Source organism: Pantherophis guttatus, chromosome 2 (genome assembly GCF_059756535.1).
Source record: "Pantherophis guttatus breed Tessera chromosome 2, ASM5975653v1, whole genome shotgun sequence".
NCBI classification, from domain to species: Eukaryota; Metazoa; Chordata; class Lepidosauria; order Squamata; family Colubridae; genus Pantherophis; species Pantherophis guttatus.
In genome coordinates this window covers 249,918,548-249,938,858 of record NC_142064.1, presented here as the reverse complement: position 1 = coordinate 249,938,858, position 20,311 = coordinate 249,918,548, and the positions used below count along the sequence as shown (strand labels likewise).

Sequence of the window (20,311 nt, the reverse complement as noted above, 5' to 3'; positions counted from 1 at the left end):
GTGTCAGAAACCAGAAAAACAGTTCCCTGGCATTCATGCGCGCAGGGGAAGCTGAGCTTCCGGTTTCCGATGCGCATATGCCAGGTGACCAGCGCGCATGCACACACCGGAAACCAGAACCTCAGCTTCCTGGCACATGTATGCGCACTTGGGAACTGCTCTTCCAGTTTCCGGCGCTCCTGTGCGTGCGCACCAGGGAATTGGTATTCCAGTTTATGCTGCTCCTCTGTGTGCGTGCGTGCACTCCCGTTTTGGCACTTGGTGCTGAAAAGGTTCGCCAACACTGCTTTAGGCTATATGTTTTTTTATATACAATGCCCTCAGAGTATACCAAATTATGCAACAAAGATAGAATTTCTGCAAACAAAATAAGAGCAGGCAGAATTAATATAAAACTTTCATTTCCGACTTCCAATTTCCAAACAAAATTGAGAACTTTATTATAGAAGACTTTGTGCCGATAACAAGGAAAGGGCATCATAGGGAGAAGAAATAAGTCAATCCGAATAGAGCTGGAAGGGGCCTTGGAGGTCTAGTTCAACCCCCTGCTCAAGCAGGATACCCTATACCAGGGGTGGGCAACTGTGGCCCTTTTACAACCTGTGGACTTCAACTCCCAGAATTCCTGAGACAGCTTGGCTTGGCTGTCTCAGGAATTCTGGGAGTTGAAGTCCACAGGTTGTAAAAGGGCCACAGTTGCCCACCCCTGCCCTATACAATTTGAGACAAGTGGCTGTCCACTCTCTTAAGTTTTTTTAAAGTTCTTTTTAAGTTCCTTTAAAAAGTGTTTAAACTTTTTAAAAAGTTCTTTAAAAGTTTTCAACTTCTTAAAAACCAAGTACATGGGTACTCCTGTTTCTTTAAATCAAGTAATACTTTACTTTTAGTTCCTTGGGCATATTTTCATTTCCTGCCAGGTGATAGATGGGTATGCGAGAGTACATTCTAAATTGGCTTTGGACAAAATAGCAAAAGCAGTAGCAATTAGACTTATATACCATTTCACAGTGCTCTACAGCCCTATCTAAGCAGTTTACAGAGTCAGCCTATTGCCCCACAACAATCTGGGTCCTCATTTTACCCACCTGGGAAGGATGGAAGGCTGAGTCAACCTTGAGCCTGGTGAGATTCGATCTGCCAAACTGCTGGCAGCCGGCAGTCAGCAGAAATAGCCTGCAGTCCTGCACTCTAACCGCTGCGCCACCGTGGCTCAAAATAGTCATATAATCAATCCTATAGATGGTCCCTATATTGAGGATGGTTGCAGCGTACTAGGCTCATGTGATCGCTATTTGTGACCAGCAATTTGTTAGTAACGCATACTAAAGATGCATGAATTTGTAATTTTTTTTAAAGCAGCACATTTTACTTGAGATTTGATGGCGATAAACAGAACATCAGAAGCAGTGGTGGGTTGCCCCCGGTTCGCACCAGTTCTATAGAACTGGTAGTAAAACCAGCGAGAGGCCCCGCCCACCGACCCCAACATCATCAAAACACTTCTGTGCGCGAATGAGCCAAGGTGGCGCAGTGGTGGTTAGAGGGCAGTACTGCAGCTACTTCAGCTGACTGCTAGTTCAGCAGATCAGCGGATCAAATCTCACCGGCTCAAGGTTGACTCAGCCTTCCATCCTTCCGAGGTGGGTAAAATGAGGACCCAGATTGTTGGGGGCAATATGCTATTTAGTATACTGTCTTTGGTGTAAGCCGCCCAGAGACCTCGGAGAGTGGGCGGCATAGAAATATGACTAATAATAATAATAATAATAATAATAATAATTATTATTATTATTATTATTATTATTATTATTATTATTATTAAAAACACTTCTGCGCATAGAAATATGACTAATAATAATAATAATTATTATTATTAATATTATTATTATTTTTTTTAAAAAAAAACCACTTCTGCGCATGCGCAGAATCGTGCACGCGCGAGCAAAGCAAGCACACACACGCACGGCTCCGCTACAAACCAGTAGTAAAGGTAAGTAGAACCCACCCCTGGTCAGAAACAAAAATGTGGGCCTGGCTGGCAGGCCATGGATGAGGTCAATAGAACTACTGAATATGAGAAAAGGAATAAAGACACAGAAAAACATCAAAGCCACTCCAATCCTAATTAAAGTTCAAAAGCCAAGGGTGGTAGTAAACCTTACCATGGGTGTTGTAGGGCTTGCTCACAAGTGAATCGCTTTTTGGGGTCTCTCTCCATTAAATGCTGGATGAAATCTTTGGCTGGAAGCAAAAAGGAAGGTGAATGAGAAGCAAACTCTGACATTACAGCCGCCATTGGAATCCAACTTTTATTTTTGATCCGGGCATCCCGAGAAACTGAAGTTATCCCTTCCTCACCCAGTGGTGAAATCCGAATTTGTTTACTACCGGTTCTGTGGGAGTGGCTTGGTGGGCGTGGTGTGGCTTGGTGGGCATGGCAGGAGAAGGATACCTCAAAATCTCCATTTCCACCCCACTCCAGGGGAAGGATACTGCAAAATCCCCATTCCCTCCCTACTCCTGGGAGAAGGATATTGCAAAATCTCCATTCCCACCCCACTCTGGGGCCAGCCAGAGGTGGTATTTGCCAGTTCTCTGAACTGCTCAAAATTTCCACTACCGGTTCTCCAGAACCTGTCAGAACCTGCTGGATTTCACCCCTGTCCTCACCTGAATCCGATATGTCATCCCAGTAGGGAGAATCAAATTCATATTCAGCCTTCAAGATCTGTTCAAACAGCTTGGTATCGTTCTCGTCGTAAAATGGGGGATACCCGCACAACCTGAGGTAAAAGAGGGGGAAATAGGCCATGCGTGACTATAAAATCTAGATGTCCATATTGCAGGGAGGGGAATATAGATTGGGAACAGGTGAAACGGTGAGGAAGAGAAGTTTATTGCATGGGAGAAGGGGGAGAGAGAGAGAGAGGGAGGGAGAGAGGGAGGGAGGGAGAGAGAGACAGAGACAGAGAGAGAGACAGAGAGGGAGAGAACTGGTTATACCTGAATCCAGAAAGGAGAAGAGGAAGAATAGGAACAAAGGCAGAGATAATATTGAGCTGTTAATTATGTTTTCCTGTAGAGATAGGTAAATACCAAATTGAGGTAGTCCTCATCTTACAACCAATTTATTTAGTGACCATTCAAAGTTAGAATGGCATTGAAAAAAGTGACCGCTGGTCCTCACACTTACGACCATCACAGCATAGCAATGGTCATACTGTATGATCAAAATTTGGTCATTTTGATTTCCTCTGGTTGGGTTAGGGAGACAGAGCTGGAAATCAGGTAAGACGGCAAGAGGAGCCCCATCTTGCTCCACGCGCCCCAAAATAATAAGACATCCCCAAAAATAAGGCCAAGCGCTTATTTCAGGGTTCAAAAAATATAAGACAGGGTCTTATTTTCGGGAAAACACAGGTATATATTGGCAAATTTATTTTTCTCCAAAACACACTTTCCCAACTTACTCTGCTCCTTTTTTTGTGAACCAAAAACATTCAGAAAGTGCAAAAAACAACCTGAGAGAGAGATTATCATCTCTGCAGCAAAACATAGAAAAAAATACAATTATTCCCTAGACTGACGGGGTGGAAGCAAGAAGAGAGAACCACGTCATGATCAAAAGGAATGGAATTTCCTGTCCTCCAAATTGCAAAAAGGGAATCTTATAAAATTTAAAGCCATATGCAAAAGATCTCGAATTGGCCTTTTTAGTCACACCAGATGCTGTTTTAGGACCTCTTCCCAGAGCATGATACCATCGTCTTTTGAGACTGAAGGTTGCCAATGAATGCAAAAGGATAACAACGGACCAGTGAAGCAGCTATGCAAATGCCAAATATATCCTGGAAGCTAAAGGGGCAGGATTGTGTTTGTAAATCGTTAAATGCAACTAGACAGAGATGTATTTAGAAGCAACAGGAAGTATTATCAGTCCTCCCTGTCTTCCTGTTTATTCCCTCCTCCTCCCCCCAACACACACACAATTCCACTTGATACGTACAAGATGTAGGCAATGACTCCAATAGACCAGCAGTCCACAGCCTTGCTGTAAGGCTTCTGTGCCAAGACTTCGGGAGCTGGGCCACATCAGGAGGGAACAACAGGAAAGAAAGAATGCAACAATTAGAGACCGAAATGTGTTGCTATGTCCACTAATACTTATTGGTTAATATACCTCTTACACTAGGGAGTACCTTCAGAGGTGGTAGAAGGCTTTCAGATAGTGGATTCCAATAGATCCAGTCAACAGACTCACTATTTACAGTAGTGGCCAAACTTGTGGAAACCTTTTGGGAAAAGTGTATTTTCTAAAACTAGCTAATAACACCACTTTTTTTTTTGGAGTAGTACCATAAAATTATATGTTAATGGAAAGATAATTTAATCAAGAATGTAATGCAATAACTTTTATGGAGGATTTATGAAGGATTAGAATAGCAGTTACAGTATAAAGAAGAAAAGTGAAACCCGTAGAAAAAAACGAGATATACAAAAATTATCACCATAGAAAAAAACAAGATATACAAGAATTATCACCATGTCAATTAATACTTAGTTAGGTAACCTTTAGCATGAATTATGGCCTTACAACGTCTTCTCATGGAGTGAACCAAGTCTTTTAGTTCTGCAGCTGTTATAATGCGAAACCAAGATTGATTGAATGATTGCTTCCATTAACTGGGTTTTATTGCTGGGTCGCTTCTGAGTAACAAGTTTCTTTAGTCCATAGATTTTCAATTGGGTTAAGGTCTGAGCTGGAATATGATTATCTTGAAACTCCCCCCAAAAAAGTCATCAAACCTCAAAAATATACTTTTTCCAAAAGGCTTCCACAATTCTGGCCACTACTGTAGCAATGATAGTTCAACAGCACCTAGGAAGCCACAAATGGCCTGACCCAGTCCGGAGAGTTGCTATGTCATTAATTGAGCTAGTGATCAAAAGTCTATTAAAACTTATTTCAAGCTTCCATCTTCCTCCCGGATAATTCTCAGTTCTGGCTTGGAACATTTGTTCAGTCCTTTTTCCTTCACAAAATATGGAGGTCATTTGAAGCCTCCAAATTCGATCCCACCTCAGGTCCAACATACCTACACAGGTATCTGATTAAGGTATGTTGAAGTGAAATTTTCAGTCAAATGACATTTAAAGCTTTAAAAGTTTAACACAGCACAATAGAACAAATACCAGATTGTTTGGCAATTCCTGTCCCAAAGAATCGACTCCTGTCACAGGATGACTCAAAATGAATTCTCTTTATAGCAGAAATGTCTCCTTGGTAGCTTCCTTCCTGCCCCTTTCTTTTAAAGCTACTGCCGTCTCTCTGCCCACTTCCCACTCAATGGCATGGCTGAGGGAATCCTGAATTAGCCCTTTGTTTATCAATTACTCTTCCTGAGGAAAACCTTTCGGTGAAAGATTGAATGCTTTAATTTACTTGGACTCCAGAGAGAAAAAAAAAAAAACCCAACAAAATCCTTCTTAATTTGGAATGGAAATGACCCCGAAAGGGGCAATTTAAGAACGGCAAATAAGATTATACGTCTCTTTAAAAGGAAGGAGCAAAGGAGAAAGATACTAATTATAAGGATGGAAGTGCCTAGACGGAGAATGAAATAGAAGCCAGAAAAAGAATTCTTGTTAAGACAAAAAGAAACCCTCTGCCTTCAATAATTCAATCAGGATAGAGCTGGAAGGGACCCCCTGCTCAAGAAGGAGACCCTATAGTAGCATTTCGGACAACTGGCTGTTGAGTTCTCTTCTTAAAAACCTCCAGTTTTGGAGCAGCCACAACCTCTGAAGGCAAGCTGGTCCATTGGTTCATTGTCCTCACTGGTAGGAAGTTTCTCCTGGATTCCAGAAGAAAATTCTCCTTGATTAGTTTCCTGCACATTTGTTTTACTGCACATCTAAATTGGATTATTGGTTGGGTCATCAACTCCTTTCCCCAGTCCGTGATGATGAGCAATATTATCACATTTTGAATTTTGGGGGAATGTTGTGGTCGGTTTGTATCCTTAATACGTCTTCGCTGTTTCCTCTGCCTATGGTATAGGTCTGTGATGGGGAACCTATGGCACGCGTGCTCAAAGTGGCACACGAAACTGTATCGCCCGGCACGTGCAGCCTTGCTTGTTTGTCTTTCAGGTTTCTGGTGCGCATGCGTACGCGATGATCAGCTGTCCTTTGCACATGCGGCAGTGCCGAAAACCAGCCTGCGCATAAACGCAGGCCAGCTGATCGTCAGGTATGCATGCGCACTAGAACCGGGAAATTTGGCTTTTCCGGAGCACAGCCCTGACGAGCGCATGCATGTGACGTTTACGCGCGACCTTTTCAGCACTCAGTGCCGAAAAGGTTCGCCATCACTGGTATAGGTAGTAATTTACCTTGATGGATATTCCTACACAATCCCTAGAAATTGAACTCTTAAGATCCATAAGATTATTACTTTGGCTTTTTTCTCTCACCCCCTCCCAGGGGTAAAATGCTCCCGGTTCGGACCAGATCGCCCAATCCGGTAACGATGGTGGCAGGTGGTTCGGAGAACCAGTAGCAAAAATCCCTGCGCCTTCCCTCCCATGCCCAGCTGAGCCGCACGATCATCAGAGGCTTTTTTTTTTTTTTACTTTTAAAAGCATTTTTTTCTACAACCTCTTCCGACGAAAAAATGCTTTTAAAAGTAAAAAAAAAAAGCCTCTGATGATCGTGCGGCTCAGCTGGGATCATCAGAGGCTTTTCAAAGCATTTTTTTCTGCAACCTCTTGGCCGAAGAGGTGGTAAAAAAAATGCAAATACCTCTCTGCCGATCAGGCAACTCAGCTGGGATTGTCAGAGAGGTATTTTTTAAAAAAATACCTCTCTGACAATTTCAAAGCATAGAAAAAATGCTTTGAAAAGTTTAAAAAAAAAAAAAGTTGGCGACGCCCACCCAGTCACATTACCACCACCACCACCAAGCCACGCCCACAGAACCAGTAGTAACAAATTTTACATTTTACCCCTGCCCCCTCCCCAAATATCCATATTATTTCAAGGTTGACTCAAGCCTTCCATCCTTCCGAGGTTGGTAAAATGAGGACCCAGATTGTTGGGGGGCAATTATGCTGACTCTGTAAACCGCTTAGAGAGGGCTGTAAAAGTGTCTAAGACGTGCTATTGCTAACTACTATTATTTCATGAAGAGCGGGACCTTGCTGCTCACCCACATAGCCAGGAGTTCCACAGGCTGTGGACATGACACTGCCGGAGCCTTCAATCTTCGACAGCCCAAAGTCACTAATCATGATCTTGGAGTCCTCATCCAGGCTGTAATACAGCAGGTTTTCAGGCTGATGTGAAATTGGAAGGAAGGAAGAAGGCAGAATTGGGAGGATTTAACAGCTTTATCAAACTGCAGAATACGTTCAGAGCAAATCCGTACATACAGACCATCGAAGACTATTAAAACAAATGCTTTTTACTAAAAAAAAAACCCTAAAAATACCCACCTTATAAAATACAATAACAGAAATAAACCTGAACAAAACAGGCTATGCTATATATGGAAAATAAGTTCCTGAAACAAAATTAAAATCAATTTTAAAAAACCCCTGAGCCCAGTTTCCTAAAGCTGGCTTTAAAAGATAAGCATCATTTTTCAAAGGAATTAAGGATGGAGTTCAAAGCAAGGAAACAGGTTGGGATTCCATTCCTCTAAACAGTGCCAAGAGGAAATAGAGATAAGGGCAGAATTTATGGAAGGGATGGTACCCAGAAACATATGTGTAAACAAACACACCCTCCCAAATATACAACTAAAAGCTTCTAAAATCAACAGTGGTATCAGTACGGGTCAATAACAGTTGACAAGTGAGACCCAGCCTCAGGCAGGAGGCGCCCCTCCCACACACACTTCTTATGCATTCATCCACGAGCAGCAGCAGTAGAGCTGCCATTTAATTTTCAGCTGGTTACCCCCATTGACAGCAGCAGTGCTGTTCCAGCAACCTTCATGCTTCACATACATTGAAACAGATGTTCCAAGCGGAAGATTGGAAAGGCAGCAGGTGGGAACTGAGAAAATATCTACAGACCCCTCACACTTTGGACCTAAACTGTTTCAACTTCTCCCCTCAAGACACCGCTATAGAGCATTGCAGGCCAAAAGAACTAGACGCATAGACAGCTTCTTTCCTCATGCCGTTACTCTGCTAAACATCTAACTCTGTAATGGCGAACCTATGGCACACAGAGCCCTCTCTGCGGGCATGTGAGCCGTCACCCCAGCTCAGTGTGTGTGTACTCGTGCCTCCCGCCAGCCAGCTGGTTTTCGGGTCTCTGCCGTGCATGCGCGGAGGGCGGGGCGCATGCAGGAGATGCACGCACATGCGCGCAGGGGGAGGGCGCATGTTCTCACACGTGCTTTCGGCACTCAGTGCCGAAAAGGTTAGCCATCACTGATCTTACTCCCTCAGGATTGTCTTATGCCTAAAGACAATGCTAAACCCACGTAGTTGCCTGTATTGCTATTATCCTTCTCATCTTTCCCATTTTCTCATCTTTCTTACCTCACATCTTTCCTACTACCTTCTCCTATTGGCATATTATGATTTTTTTTTATTATTTGATTTATATGCTGCCCTTCTCCGGAGACTCAGGGTGGCTTACAATGCGTTAAGCAATAGCCTTCATACTTTTGTATATTTTATACAAAGTCAGCTTATTGCCCCCACAATCTGGGTCCTCATTTTACCTACCTTAGAAAGGATGGAAGGCTGAGTCAACCTTGAGCCTGGGGAGATTTGAACTTGCAGTAATTGCAGGCAGCAGATGTTAATAACAGTGCTTTAGTCTGCTGTGCTACCAGGGCTCCTTTTTTATCAATAATTGTTGTTTGTATCTTACGATTTAGGATTGTATCTTATGATTTATGATCTCTGACTTATCGCTTTGTTGCTGTTTGGATGTACACTGAGAGCTTATGTATCGGAGATAAATTCTTTGTGTGTCCAATCACACTCGGCCAATAAAGAATTCTATTCTATTCTATTCTATTCTATTCTATTCTATTCTATTCTATTCTATTCTATTCTATTCCATTCCATTCCATTCCATTCCATTCCATTCCATTCCATTCCATTCCATTCCATTCCTCTATTCATTACCCCATAGGCAGCAGGAATGCTGTTCCAGCAAGCTACATACTGCACACATATTTAAACAGCTGTTCCAAGCAGCAGACTGGGAAGGCAGCAGGTGGGAACAAGACACCAGAAATTCTTAGCTCATCTCTGCATTCCCATCTGCTTTGTTGTTGTTGTTGTTGTTTTATGATCCACACTTCTTTTCTTCTCCCTCTCTTCTCTCTGCCTTCTGGACAACCATTTGACTGGGATGGTATAAGGTCTCCTGCCTTGAGCAGGGGGTTGGACTAGAAGACCTCTGAGGTCCCTTCCAGCCCTAGGTGTCAGCATTCAGAGTAACGCACCCATTGAAATCAGAGCTCCGAGGGAGGTAGATTCCTCAAAGGACATGTTTATTGGATATATCATATCGGCACAGCCGGTGAAAACCGACTCTGAAAGTTCCTGCCGTTTTCACCTAATTAAAAGAGTAACACTTCCCCCTCCCCGGTGTCATCAGTCGTGTTCTCCAATGAAAATAGCTGGCAGACTCCTCCCCTCCTTCACCAGCCACCTCTTAATGATGACCTTGGTTCCCACAGGAAAACTTTTTGTTTTGACTGTGAGCTGGGCTATCTACTTCCCCCCTCCCCTCCTTTCTCAGGCTTTTTCCAGCCTCCGAAGAGCCTCCAGAGCCTGGGAGAGGCCCTTTTCGTCCTCCTGGAGGCTTGAGCAAAGCCTCTGGAGCCTGGGGAGGATGAAAACATCCCATCCCCCACCGTGGTGCAGGAGGCCAAGTAGGCCACGCTCACCATGGCCATGCTCACCCAGCAACTGGGCAGAGAACTGGTTGCTAAAATTTTTGAATCCCACCCCTAATCCTACAGAAAACATGCAGAGGTTCCCATAAAAAAAAAGATAGAAAAAAAAATTAAAAGCTGAAAATCTTTACCCAGGTTCTCTTTTTCTCTCCTCTTCCACAATTCCTGTATTTTGCAGTCCATGCAATCTTGTCACGAGGATTAGAATTGCATTTCAGAGAAAGAGAACTGAAACTTTTTATTTGAAATCTCTTGCAAGTTCCAGGGGAAAGATTAACACACCACACTGAAAAGTTAACTTGCTGCTACCGAAGTTTACAGAATTTATGGAAACTACACGTGTAGCAGAGAACCTAAGAACTAAGTCACCCCTAAGGAAAGGAGTGAGGTGAGAGGACAATTTACAACATAGAGAAAACATCATTCACTGTGCAGGTGGTCCTCGACTTACAACCACAACCGACCACCCCCCAAAATTCGGTTGCTAAATGAGACTGTTGTTAAGTGAGTTTTGCCCCATTTTGTGACCTTTCTTGCCGCAGTTGTTAAGTGAATCTAGCCTCCCCAATGACTTTGCTTGTCAGGTTACAAAAAATTGGTCACATGACCAACTGTCATAAATATGAACCCGTTGCTAAGCATTCAGATTTTGATCATGTGACCATGAGAAGGCTGCAGCAGTCATTAGTGTGAAAAATGGTCATTTTTCAGTGGCGTTGTAACTTTGAGTGGTCACTAAATGAATGGTTGTAACTCAAGAATTACCTGTGACGGTATGTGGGAATGACTCTGGGTGACCAGAGGAAGAGCCACGGATGAGACCCTGTCAAATAAGCAGCAGCTATGTCCACAGAAGGAATGGGAGAGTGGCAAACATCTTAGAAGGGGCCCTCCCTCCTTTATGATGCCCTTCTCAACTGAATAATATTGTTTTTCTTGGTCTTGTAATCAGCTTTTATGTTTGTGGGTTTTTACAATGTATATCATCCTGAACATCTATTGGCAGGAGAGACATTTAACAAGGGTCAGCTTCCAAGGTCCAGATAGCTAACAGAGCTGTCATTTCAGGTTATTCTCTCTCACATCCTCCCTCTCTCCTTCCCTCTTTTTTTCTCTCTCTCTCTCTCTCCCTCCCCCCTCTCTCCCCCTCCCTTTCTTTCCCTCTCTCCCTCCCTCGCTCCCTCCCATCCTTTCTCTCCCTCCCTCCCTCCCACCCTCTCTCATCTCCCTCTCTCATCTCCCTCTCTCTCTTCTTCCCTCTCTCTTTCTCTCTTTCTGTCCCCCTCTCTTCCTCCCCCTCCCCCTCTCATCTCTCTCCCTCATCTCCCTCTCTCATTCTCTCTCTCCCTCCCTCACTCCCTCCCTCTTTCTCCCCCTCCCCCCTCTCTCATCTCTCTCTCACACACACACACACATATCTCCCTCTCTCATCCTCTCTCCCTCTTTCTTTCTCTCTCCACTCTCTTGGGGGAAAAAATTCAAAGAGGAGTAAGCGAAGAGGGCCTGCCTCTTTGACCTGGCCAGTGAAGACTCCTCCACCCTATACCTACTCACCCCACCCCATCCCATCCGACTTGTTAGTACGAAGGGAACCCCCACCACCACCTATATTTTTCAAGTGGAACAAACAGTCATAGTTTATGCTTCAATCATTCTGATAGTTAAATGTTCTCTAATGACAAGGAAAGGACATGCAGGACATTTCCTCAATCTGGAAAGGACCAGCCTGCCTGATATCTCTTCTGAGACAAAGATGAGAAGAAACTGAGCTTATAGAGCTATATTTCTAAAATGAAATAAATATCTACACATCTGCCCCGTAAGAGCCTTCTACACAAATCTCGTGTCTTTTCTAATCCTGCCTTGGCAGTCAATCTTCAGACACCGAAAGTAGCAACCAATTACTGGCACCATCATCACATTCTAAGGAGTGGCAGGTAAGGCTTGCTCTGCATAGATGCCAACGTCTGACATTCAGTTTAAGTGTATTGGGTTAGAATTTCTGGGCAAGTGTACAGCAATTTGTAACATTTGCATTTCTAGCCACTGTTTGGCACTGTTCATATGAAACCACTATCATCGTTTGTCATTTCTGCAGAAATAAAGAAAAAGGCCGGCCTGCAACTTTTGAAAGCTGTAATATATTTATCTGATCAGTGTACAAATACATTTTTTAATAATTACGACTTTCCCCCCATTTTCTCTCTTTCCCCGTTGCTAGATTAAGAGAGTAACAGGATGTTATAAGTGTAAACATTCTTTGTGTATCCTATGGCTTCTCCCTTCTTTTTATTAGACTCCTTATCTCCTTTACATACATACAGAATAGAGCTGGAAGGGACTTTGGAAGTCTTCTAGTCCAATCCCCTGCGCGAGCAGGAGACCCTAACATTTGAGACAAGTGGTTGCCCAGCCTCTACTTAAAAACCTCCAATGATGAAGCACCCACAACTTTTGAAGTCAAGCTGTTCCACTGGTTAATTGTCCTCATTGTTAGATTTCTCCTTAATTCTAGATTGCTTCACTCCTTGATTAATTTCCATCCATTGTTTCCTGCCCTGACCTGACCTCTGGTGCTTTGGAAAATAATTTGACCCCCTCTTCTTGGTGGCAGTCCTTGAAATAATGGAATACTATTATCATGTCAGTCCTAGTCCTTCTTTTCTCTAGACTAGCCATACCCAATTCCTGCAACCATTCTTCATGTTTTAGTCTCCATGCCCTTAATCGTCTTAATTTCTCTTCTCTACAGATTTTCCAAAGTCTCTACATTATTTTATAATGTGGTGACCAAAACTGGATGCAGTATTCTACGTGTGGTCTTACTAAGGTTTATAAAGCTGTATTCATACTTTGTATGATCTTGACACTGCCCCAGTGGTGGGTTGCTCCTGGTTCGCACCGGTTCGCAAGAACCGGTAGTAAAAATTTGTAGTAATTCGGAGAACCAGTAATAACATTGGCTGGCCACACCCCCAAACCGGTTCCTGGCCCGGTCGCCGCTCGCTTACCCCGCCCACCTCATCAGAGGCTTTTTTTTTTACTTTTAAAAGCATTTTTTCTACAACCTCTTCAGCTGAAAAAATGCTTTTAAAAGTAAAAAAAAAAGCCTCTGATGATCTCGCGGCTCAGCTGGGATCGTCAGAGGCTTTTAAAAGCATTTTTTCTACAACCTCTTTGGCTGAAGAGGTTGTAGAAAAAAAATGCCTTTAAAAGCCTCTGGCGATCCCAGCTGAGTTGCCTGATTGTCAGAAGCTTTTAAAAGCATATTTTTCTGCAACCTCTTAAAGTTGTAGAAAAAATGCTTTTAAAAGTAAAAAAAAAAAAGTTGGCCACGCCCACCCAGTCACATTACCCCACCACCACCAATCCACGCCCACAGAACCGGTAGTAAAAATGTTTAGAACCCACCCCTGCTCTGCACTCCACTCCACTGAATGGTGGAGGATGGAAGGATTTATATTCCTTGAAGTCCTCTGGTCGTTAATGCTAAAGAATCAGATGTCGTAATGCTAATGACCAGAGGATTGCAAGGAATATAAAACCTTCCATTCTCCACCATTCAGTCAGAACTGAAGAAGCTTCTTGGATGAGAAGTGAAATGTCTTCAAGTAAAAACAAAGAAAGTCGAGTTGTCTTTTGAAAAAGCACTTTTGGGACCACCATGATCTGGAACAGAGGTCTCCAACCTTAGCAACTTTAAGACTTGTAGACTTCAACTCCCAGAATTCCTCAGCCAGCAAAGCTTTGCTGGCTGAGGAATTCTGGGAGTTGAAGTCCACAAGTCTTAAAGTTGCCAAGGTTGGAGACCCCTGTTCTGGAAGACTAAGAATCTCCATAGACAATTGCAGGGATTGTGTTTAGTTTATCCCTCAGTAAATAGCTTGTGGGGACACCTCTTAATGGAAGGAGGACTACAACATGCAGATACATCTGGCCAAGTTGACCAACCCACCTTGAGGTCACGATGCACAATGCCCATGTCATGCAGGTATTTAACGGCATCAAGGATTTGGCAGATCAGCTTGCTGGCATCTCGCTCTGTGTAAAATCCCTTCTCCACTATCCTGTCAAAAAGTTCCCCTCCAGAAACCCTGCCAGAAGGAGACAGAATACAAGTAAAATCTATGCAGACAGATCCTTGCAAGCCTCCAACGTGGATTAGGTCAGTGATGTGATTTGCTAAACCTTTTGGGCTTGGCATATCAAAAATTCAGAAAACGCCTAACTTGACTCTGCTGGTGTATCACTATCACCACCCAACAAAGGAGAAGCAATTCTTTATTTATTTATTTAATCTTAAACAGTCCGATCAAATGTGGTGCTATGAATTATATAGGTAAAGGTAAAGGTTCCCCTCGCACATATGTTCCTGACTCTAGAGGGTGGTGCTCATCTCCGTTTCAAAGCCGAAGAGCCAGCGCTGTCCAAAGACATCTCCGTGGTCATGTGGCTGGCATGACTAAATGCCAAAGGCGCACGGAACACTGTTACTTTTCCACCAAAGGTGGTCCCTATTTCTCTACTTGCATTTTTTACATGCTTTCGAACTGCTAGGTTGGCAGAAGCTGGGACAAGTAACCGGAATTCACCCCGTTAAATGGCACTAGGGATTCGAACCACTTAACTGCCGACCTTTCGATCGACAAGCTCAGCATCTTAGCCACTGAACCACTGCGTCCCTATTATGAATTATATAAAAAAAGGTCAAATAATAAAAATGAAAAATGAAATGAAGCATAAACCATTTTCAGAGTTGTAGTTTTGAGAATAGCTCTTGTCAAGTATTGGTGAATGTTGGCATGGCACACAAAACATTATGGCATGTGTCACCTTTGACATATGTGTCATAGGTTCACCGTCCACCACAAGACTCAGAGGGGTTGAGAAGCCGAGGGCATGCCATGCTACAGATAATCCATGACTTACGGTCACAATTGGGACCAGTATTTCTGTATCTAAGTGAGGTAGTTGTTAAGCAAGTTGTATCTGATTTTACAACCTTTTTGCTGGTTGTTAAGTGAATCACTGCAGTTGTTAAGAGAAACACACAGTTGTTACGTGAATCTAGCATCCTTTGTAGACTCTGCTTGTTGAAAGCTGGCTGGGAAAGTTGCAAACGGTTCACATAACCATGGGACGCTTCAACCATTGTAAATATACGCCGGCTGCCAAGTGCCCAAATTTTGATAATTGTTGAGTATGGGAATGAGCTTCAACGATTGTAAGTGCGAGGACTGGTCATAAGACAATTTTTTTCAGTGCTGTTGTAACTTATAACAGTCGCTAAACATATGGTTATAAATCAAAGATTATCTGTATTTATCCCTTTCCTTTTTAGCTCCAGTTGTGTTCGAATCAGAGGCATCGTTTAAGGAGTCTTCCGGGTTGAAAGCATTAGCCAATGACATCCCCATTGCCCAGGGAATGCCTGTGGGGCAGAGGTGGGATTCAGCCGGTTCTTCCGGATCGGGCGAACTGGTAGCGGTGACTGCGGGAGGCTCCGCCCACCAGCCCGGATGTAATGCTCGAGCACTGTGCATGCGCAAAAGATGCATGCTTACATTTGTGAACTGGTAGGGAAAGTAAGTGAATCCCACCTCTGCTGTGGGGGCTCCTTTCAAGGAGCTGCAGCAAATGACGGGAACTCACCCCGCCAGGCAGCAGCACTCGGGTCTTGAGCGTGCTAACGTGCTAACTTCCAATCCAGCATCCCAACCACATGAGCCACCGCACTCCTTTCCTTTTTAGCTAACAGAGCCCAAGAACTGTGGCTCCCTCCCTCTCCTCCTTCCTAAATCTTCAACTTACAGCTGCATGATGAGGTAGAGGTGTCCTCCACTCTCGTAGATGTCATCCAGGGCCACTATGTTTGGATGCTTGATTCTGCCAAGAGGGGAAACATGTTTTAATTAGGAAGTGCTACAGATCTCTTAAGGAAATGTATTTCATTTTGCCTTGCTAAGTTTTAATATCGATATTATTGTGAAAGAAAAATCCTCTCTAGATCAGTTCAGAATGCCTTGCCATGTAGAATACAAACGTTACTCTTCATGGGACAGAGTGTTATTGAGTACAGGTAGCCTCCAGTTATGAAACACAACTAAGCCCAACATTTCTGTTGTTAAATGAGACATTGGTTAAATGAGTTTTGCCACATTTTATGAACTTTCTTGCCACACTTGTTAAGTGAATCACTGCAGTTGATAAGTTAGTAACCCAGTTGTTAAATAAACCTTGCTTTTCCACTGACTTTGCTTGTCAGAAGGTTGCAAAAAGGGATCACACGACCTCGGAACACAACGGTCGTAAATATGAACCTGTTGGCAAACATCTGAATTTTGATATGATCATGAAGATGCTGCAAAGGTCATAACTGTGAAAAACATTTGTGAGTAACTTTTTTCCAGTACCGTTGTAACTTTGATCACTAAGCGAACTGTTGTAAGTCGAGGACTACCTGTACTGCACAGTAGCCAAAAAAAAAAAAAAAAAATCTGCACTCATATTACTATATGCATTTTTGTCATCCTCAGATGGGGAGACGTTGCCCCAAAAAACTATGACAGTGTTAGTCTTACTCTTATTTCTCAGTGGGTGGAACATTTAATGACATGGTGAGATGGCCAGGATTTTGTCATATTGTCAAAGCGCCTGAGGGCAGGACAAGAATCAATGGGTGGAAACTAATCAAGGAGAGAAGCAACTTATAAACTAAGGAGAAATTTCCCGACAGTTAGAACAATTAATCAGTGGAACAACTTTCCTCCAGAAGTTGTAAATGCTCCAACACTGGAAGTTTTTAAGAAGATGTTGGATAACCATTTGTCTGAAGTGGTGTAGGATTTACTGCCTAAGTAGGGGGTTGGACTAGATGACCTCCAAGGTCCCTTCCAACTCTGTTATTCTATTCTATGCTGTACAACTAAGACCACCTTTGGAGGATAATTTAATAAAATCTGGCAGCAACCAAAGAATGAGATTTGGAAGAGCTTGGAAGAGAAAAAGCAAACCTGGGAATAAAAATTGCTGATATCATAGTCAATATGGTGTGTGTCAGTGGTGGGTTTCAAAACTTTTTACTACCAGTTCTGTAGGTGTGGCTTGGCGGGCATGGCATGGCTTGGTGGACATGGCTTGGTGGACATGGTAGGGGAAGGATACTGTAAAATCTCCATTCCCTCCCCAATCCAGGGGAAGGTTACTGCAAAATCCCCATTTCCTCCTGATCAGCTGGGACTTGGGAGGCGGAGAATAGATGGGGATGGGGCCAGTCAGAGTATTTATTTATTATTTATTTGTTTAAATTTCTATACCGCCCTTCTCCAATATAGGACTCAGGGCGGTGAACAGCCAAAGTAAAAACAAGACATACAAAATCTAAAAACTGTTTAAAATAATTAAATATTTTGGCCGTAATTAAAACAATTCCAATTTAAAATCAGTTTAAAATTTAACTCAAGCCAGCCCAGCTAGTTGAAATAAATGGGTTTTCAGGGCCCGACGAAAAATCCGGAAGTCTGTTATTGTACGTATCTCTGGGGGGAGGTTGTTCCAGAGGGTGGGCGCCGCCACAGAGAAGGCTCTCCCACTGGGGGTCGCCAGCCGACATTGTCTGGCAGACGGCACCCTGAGGAGGCCCACTCTGTGTGAGTGTACTGGCCGGTGGGAGGCTATTGGTGGCAGAAGGTATTTACTACCGGTTCTTCAAACTACTCAAAATTTCCACTACCGGTACTCGAGAACTGGTCAGAACCTGCTGAAACCCACCTCTGGTGTATATATGTGTGTGTGTGTGTGTATGTGTGTGTAAAGTTGGGTAGTTTGAAGCAGAGTCCCACCTTAAGGGATGAACAAGTCTTGAGACAGTGCGAAAGAACCTTGGATTTAAGATTAGGAGAAAGCTGGTGGTGGGACCTCCAGCCTTTACTTTAGAGGAGAAAAATCTACTTGCAATCCAACTCTTACTCTCATCATATCTGGCCAAAATAATAAACGACATGAATATCTTATAACAGGGCTGTCAAACTCCCGGCCCATGGGCCAGATCAGTGGTGGAATTCAAATTTTTTTACTACCGGTTCTGTGGGTGTGGCTTGCTGGGCATGGCAGGGGAAGGATATTGCAAAATCTCCATTCCCACCTCACTCTGCCAGACGTGGTATTTGCCAGTTCTCCAAACTATTCAAAATTTCCGCTACCGGTTCTCCAGAACCTGTCAGAACCTGCTGGATTTCACCCCTGGGCCAGATGCGTCACACTTTGGCCATGCCCACACCCGGTTTAGCGAAGGGGGGGGAAGTCCTGATTTGTCATGTGACACAGCCGTGACAATGTGAGTTTGACACCCCTGTTTTATGAGAACCCCAAAATGGGAAGAATTGATCCTGGCAGTAAGTAAAGACTTAGTTGTGCACAGAATTAAAGACAACTCCATCCAGTCAGTCTTGTTCCGGGAAGGCCTAAATCCAGTCAGTTATTCCATTTGGCCTCTCTGCTGAAAGAATAACGGTCTCAACTTCCATCATGGCTAGGACCCTCTTCCCAAACCCTGCTTGACTGCTCCTGTTGATGCCTGCCTGGACAATGAGGAAAAAGGCAGGGTAGTTAGTCCTCGACTTACGACCACAATGGAACCCAAAATTTCCATTGCTAAGCAAGACAAGTGAGCTGTACCCCGTTTTATGACCTTTTTTTGCCACAGTTCTTAAGTGAATCACCACTTCAGTTGTTAAGTGGATCGTGCAGTTGTTAAGTGAATCAGGCTCCCCCAGTGACTTTGCTTGTCGGAAGCCATTTTACAAACGGAGATAACATGACTCCAGGCATAAATACATGACAGTCGCCAAACGTCTGGATTTTGATCACATGACCATGGGGATGGTGCAACATTTGTAGATATGAAAATCGGTCGTAAGTCACCCTTTCAGTGCTGTTGTAATTTTGAACGGTCACTAAACGAATGGTTGTAAGTCGAGGACTATCTGTACTATAAAAAAGCTTTGCTTGTGTGGGTTTCTGCTGCAAGGACTAAGGAGATACATTCCTAGAAAAAATGGCTGTATTTTGACCTTGTTAAATGTACTGTATTTTTCAGAGTATAAGACACACCTTAGTTTTTGGGGAGGAAAAAAAGAAAAAAGCTGATTGGCAGGTGGATTGGCCTCCCGGAATACCCCCAATCAGCTGTTCCCAGAGGTGAATTTTAGCAACAGGTTCGTTGGTTGTGAGCTCTGTGCCTTGCTTTTTTTTGCTTTTTTTTCTGCCTCTGAAACTTCTGAAACTCCATTTTTTTTAAAAAAAAAAATTTTATTTGATTTATATGCCGCCCTTCTCCGGAGACTCAGGGCGGCTTACAATGTGCTCAGCAATAGCCTTCATACTTTTGTATATTTATACAAAGTCAGCTTATTGCCCCCACAAACTGGGTCCTCAATTTACCTACCTTAGAAAGGATGGAAGGCTGAGTCAACCCTGAGCCTGGTGAGATTTGAACCTGCAGTAATTGCAGGCAGCTGGTCTTAATAACCAGCTTAATAACAGGGTGCCTTAGACCACTGTACTACCAAGGCTCTTTTCAGAAAAAGAAATTTCAGAAAAAAACATTTTTTTCTGCTTCTGAAAGCCTCTGAAACAGAGCTTCAGAAAAAAAGCCTCTTGAAGCTCTGTTTCTGAGGTTTTTTTTTAAAGCTCTGTTTGGAGGCTTTTTTTCTGAAGCTTCGTTTCTGATGCTTTTTTCAGCCTCTGAAACCTTCGTTTGAGAAGCTGGGCGGGGCTACATTCGGAGTATAAGACGCACCCAGATTTTCACCCTCTTTCTGGGGGGAAAAAGTGTGTCTTACTCCGAAAAATATGGTAATTATCTACCGCATTTTATTTTAGCCACCAAGAAGCGGTTCCGTGGAGGGAGGTTTTTCCATGGACCATCCGGAGGGGATGTGGTTTTGCATGCCACCTGCATCCCATGGATGGAGCTTTGCTTGTTTGCGCAGCTTGGTTTCTGGCTTGCTGTGGCCCAGTACTGGTCCACAGACTGGAGGTTGGGGACCCCTGATCTATTGGACAGATCCACTGGTCAAAAAATTGGGCCGGATTAAACATATTGGGAGAATAAAAGCATCTGATTGTCAAGTAGAAACTAAATTCCAAAGAAAGAGATTTAGAATGGGCCTGGTGGCTCAGCAGACTGATAGCACTGTGATTAACACCAGCTGTCTGCAATTAAAGTAAGATCGAATCTCACCAGGCTCAAGGTTGACTCAGCCTTCCATCCTTTCTAAGGTAGGTAAAATGAGGACCCGGATTGTGGGGGCAATAAGCTGACTTTGTATGAATATACAAAAGGATGAAGGCTATTGCTTAACGCATTGTAAGCCGCCC

The 20,311-nt window shown here is 43.4% G+C and overlaps 1 protein-coding gene across 5 annotated transcripts in view; it reads right to left on the bottom strand.

Annotated features, from left to right (window-relative positions):
* Positions 1–20,311, bottom strand: part of CAMK1 (calcium/calmodulin dependent protein kinase I) — a 48,139-nt gene that overhangs the window by 2,819 nt on the left and 25,009 nt on the right. For all 5 annotated transcript variants that reach the window (XM_060684311.2, XM_060684312.2, XM_087883808.1 and 2 more), the window contains 6 exons: positions 15,743–15,817; positions 13,887–14,025; positions 7,211–7,337; positions 4,007–4,082; positions 2,671–2,783; positions 2,163–2,241 (listed from right to left, as the gene is read on the bottom strand). In XM_060684311.2, the coding sequence (XP_060540294.1) occupies positions 2,163–2,241; positions 2,671–2,783; positions 4,007–4,082; positions 7,211–7,337; positions 13,887–14,025; positions 15,743–15,817 (609 nt within the window). The remainder of the gene's footprint in view (positions 1–2,162; positions 2,242–2,670; positions 2,784–4,006; positions 4,083–7,210; positions 7,338–13,886; positions 14,026–15,742; positions 15,818–20,311) is intronic.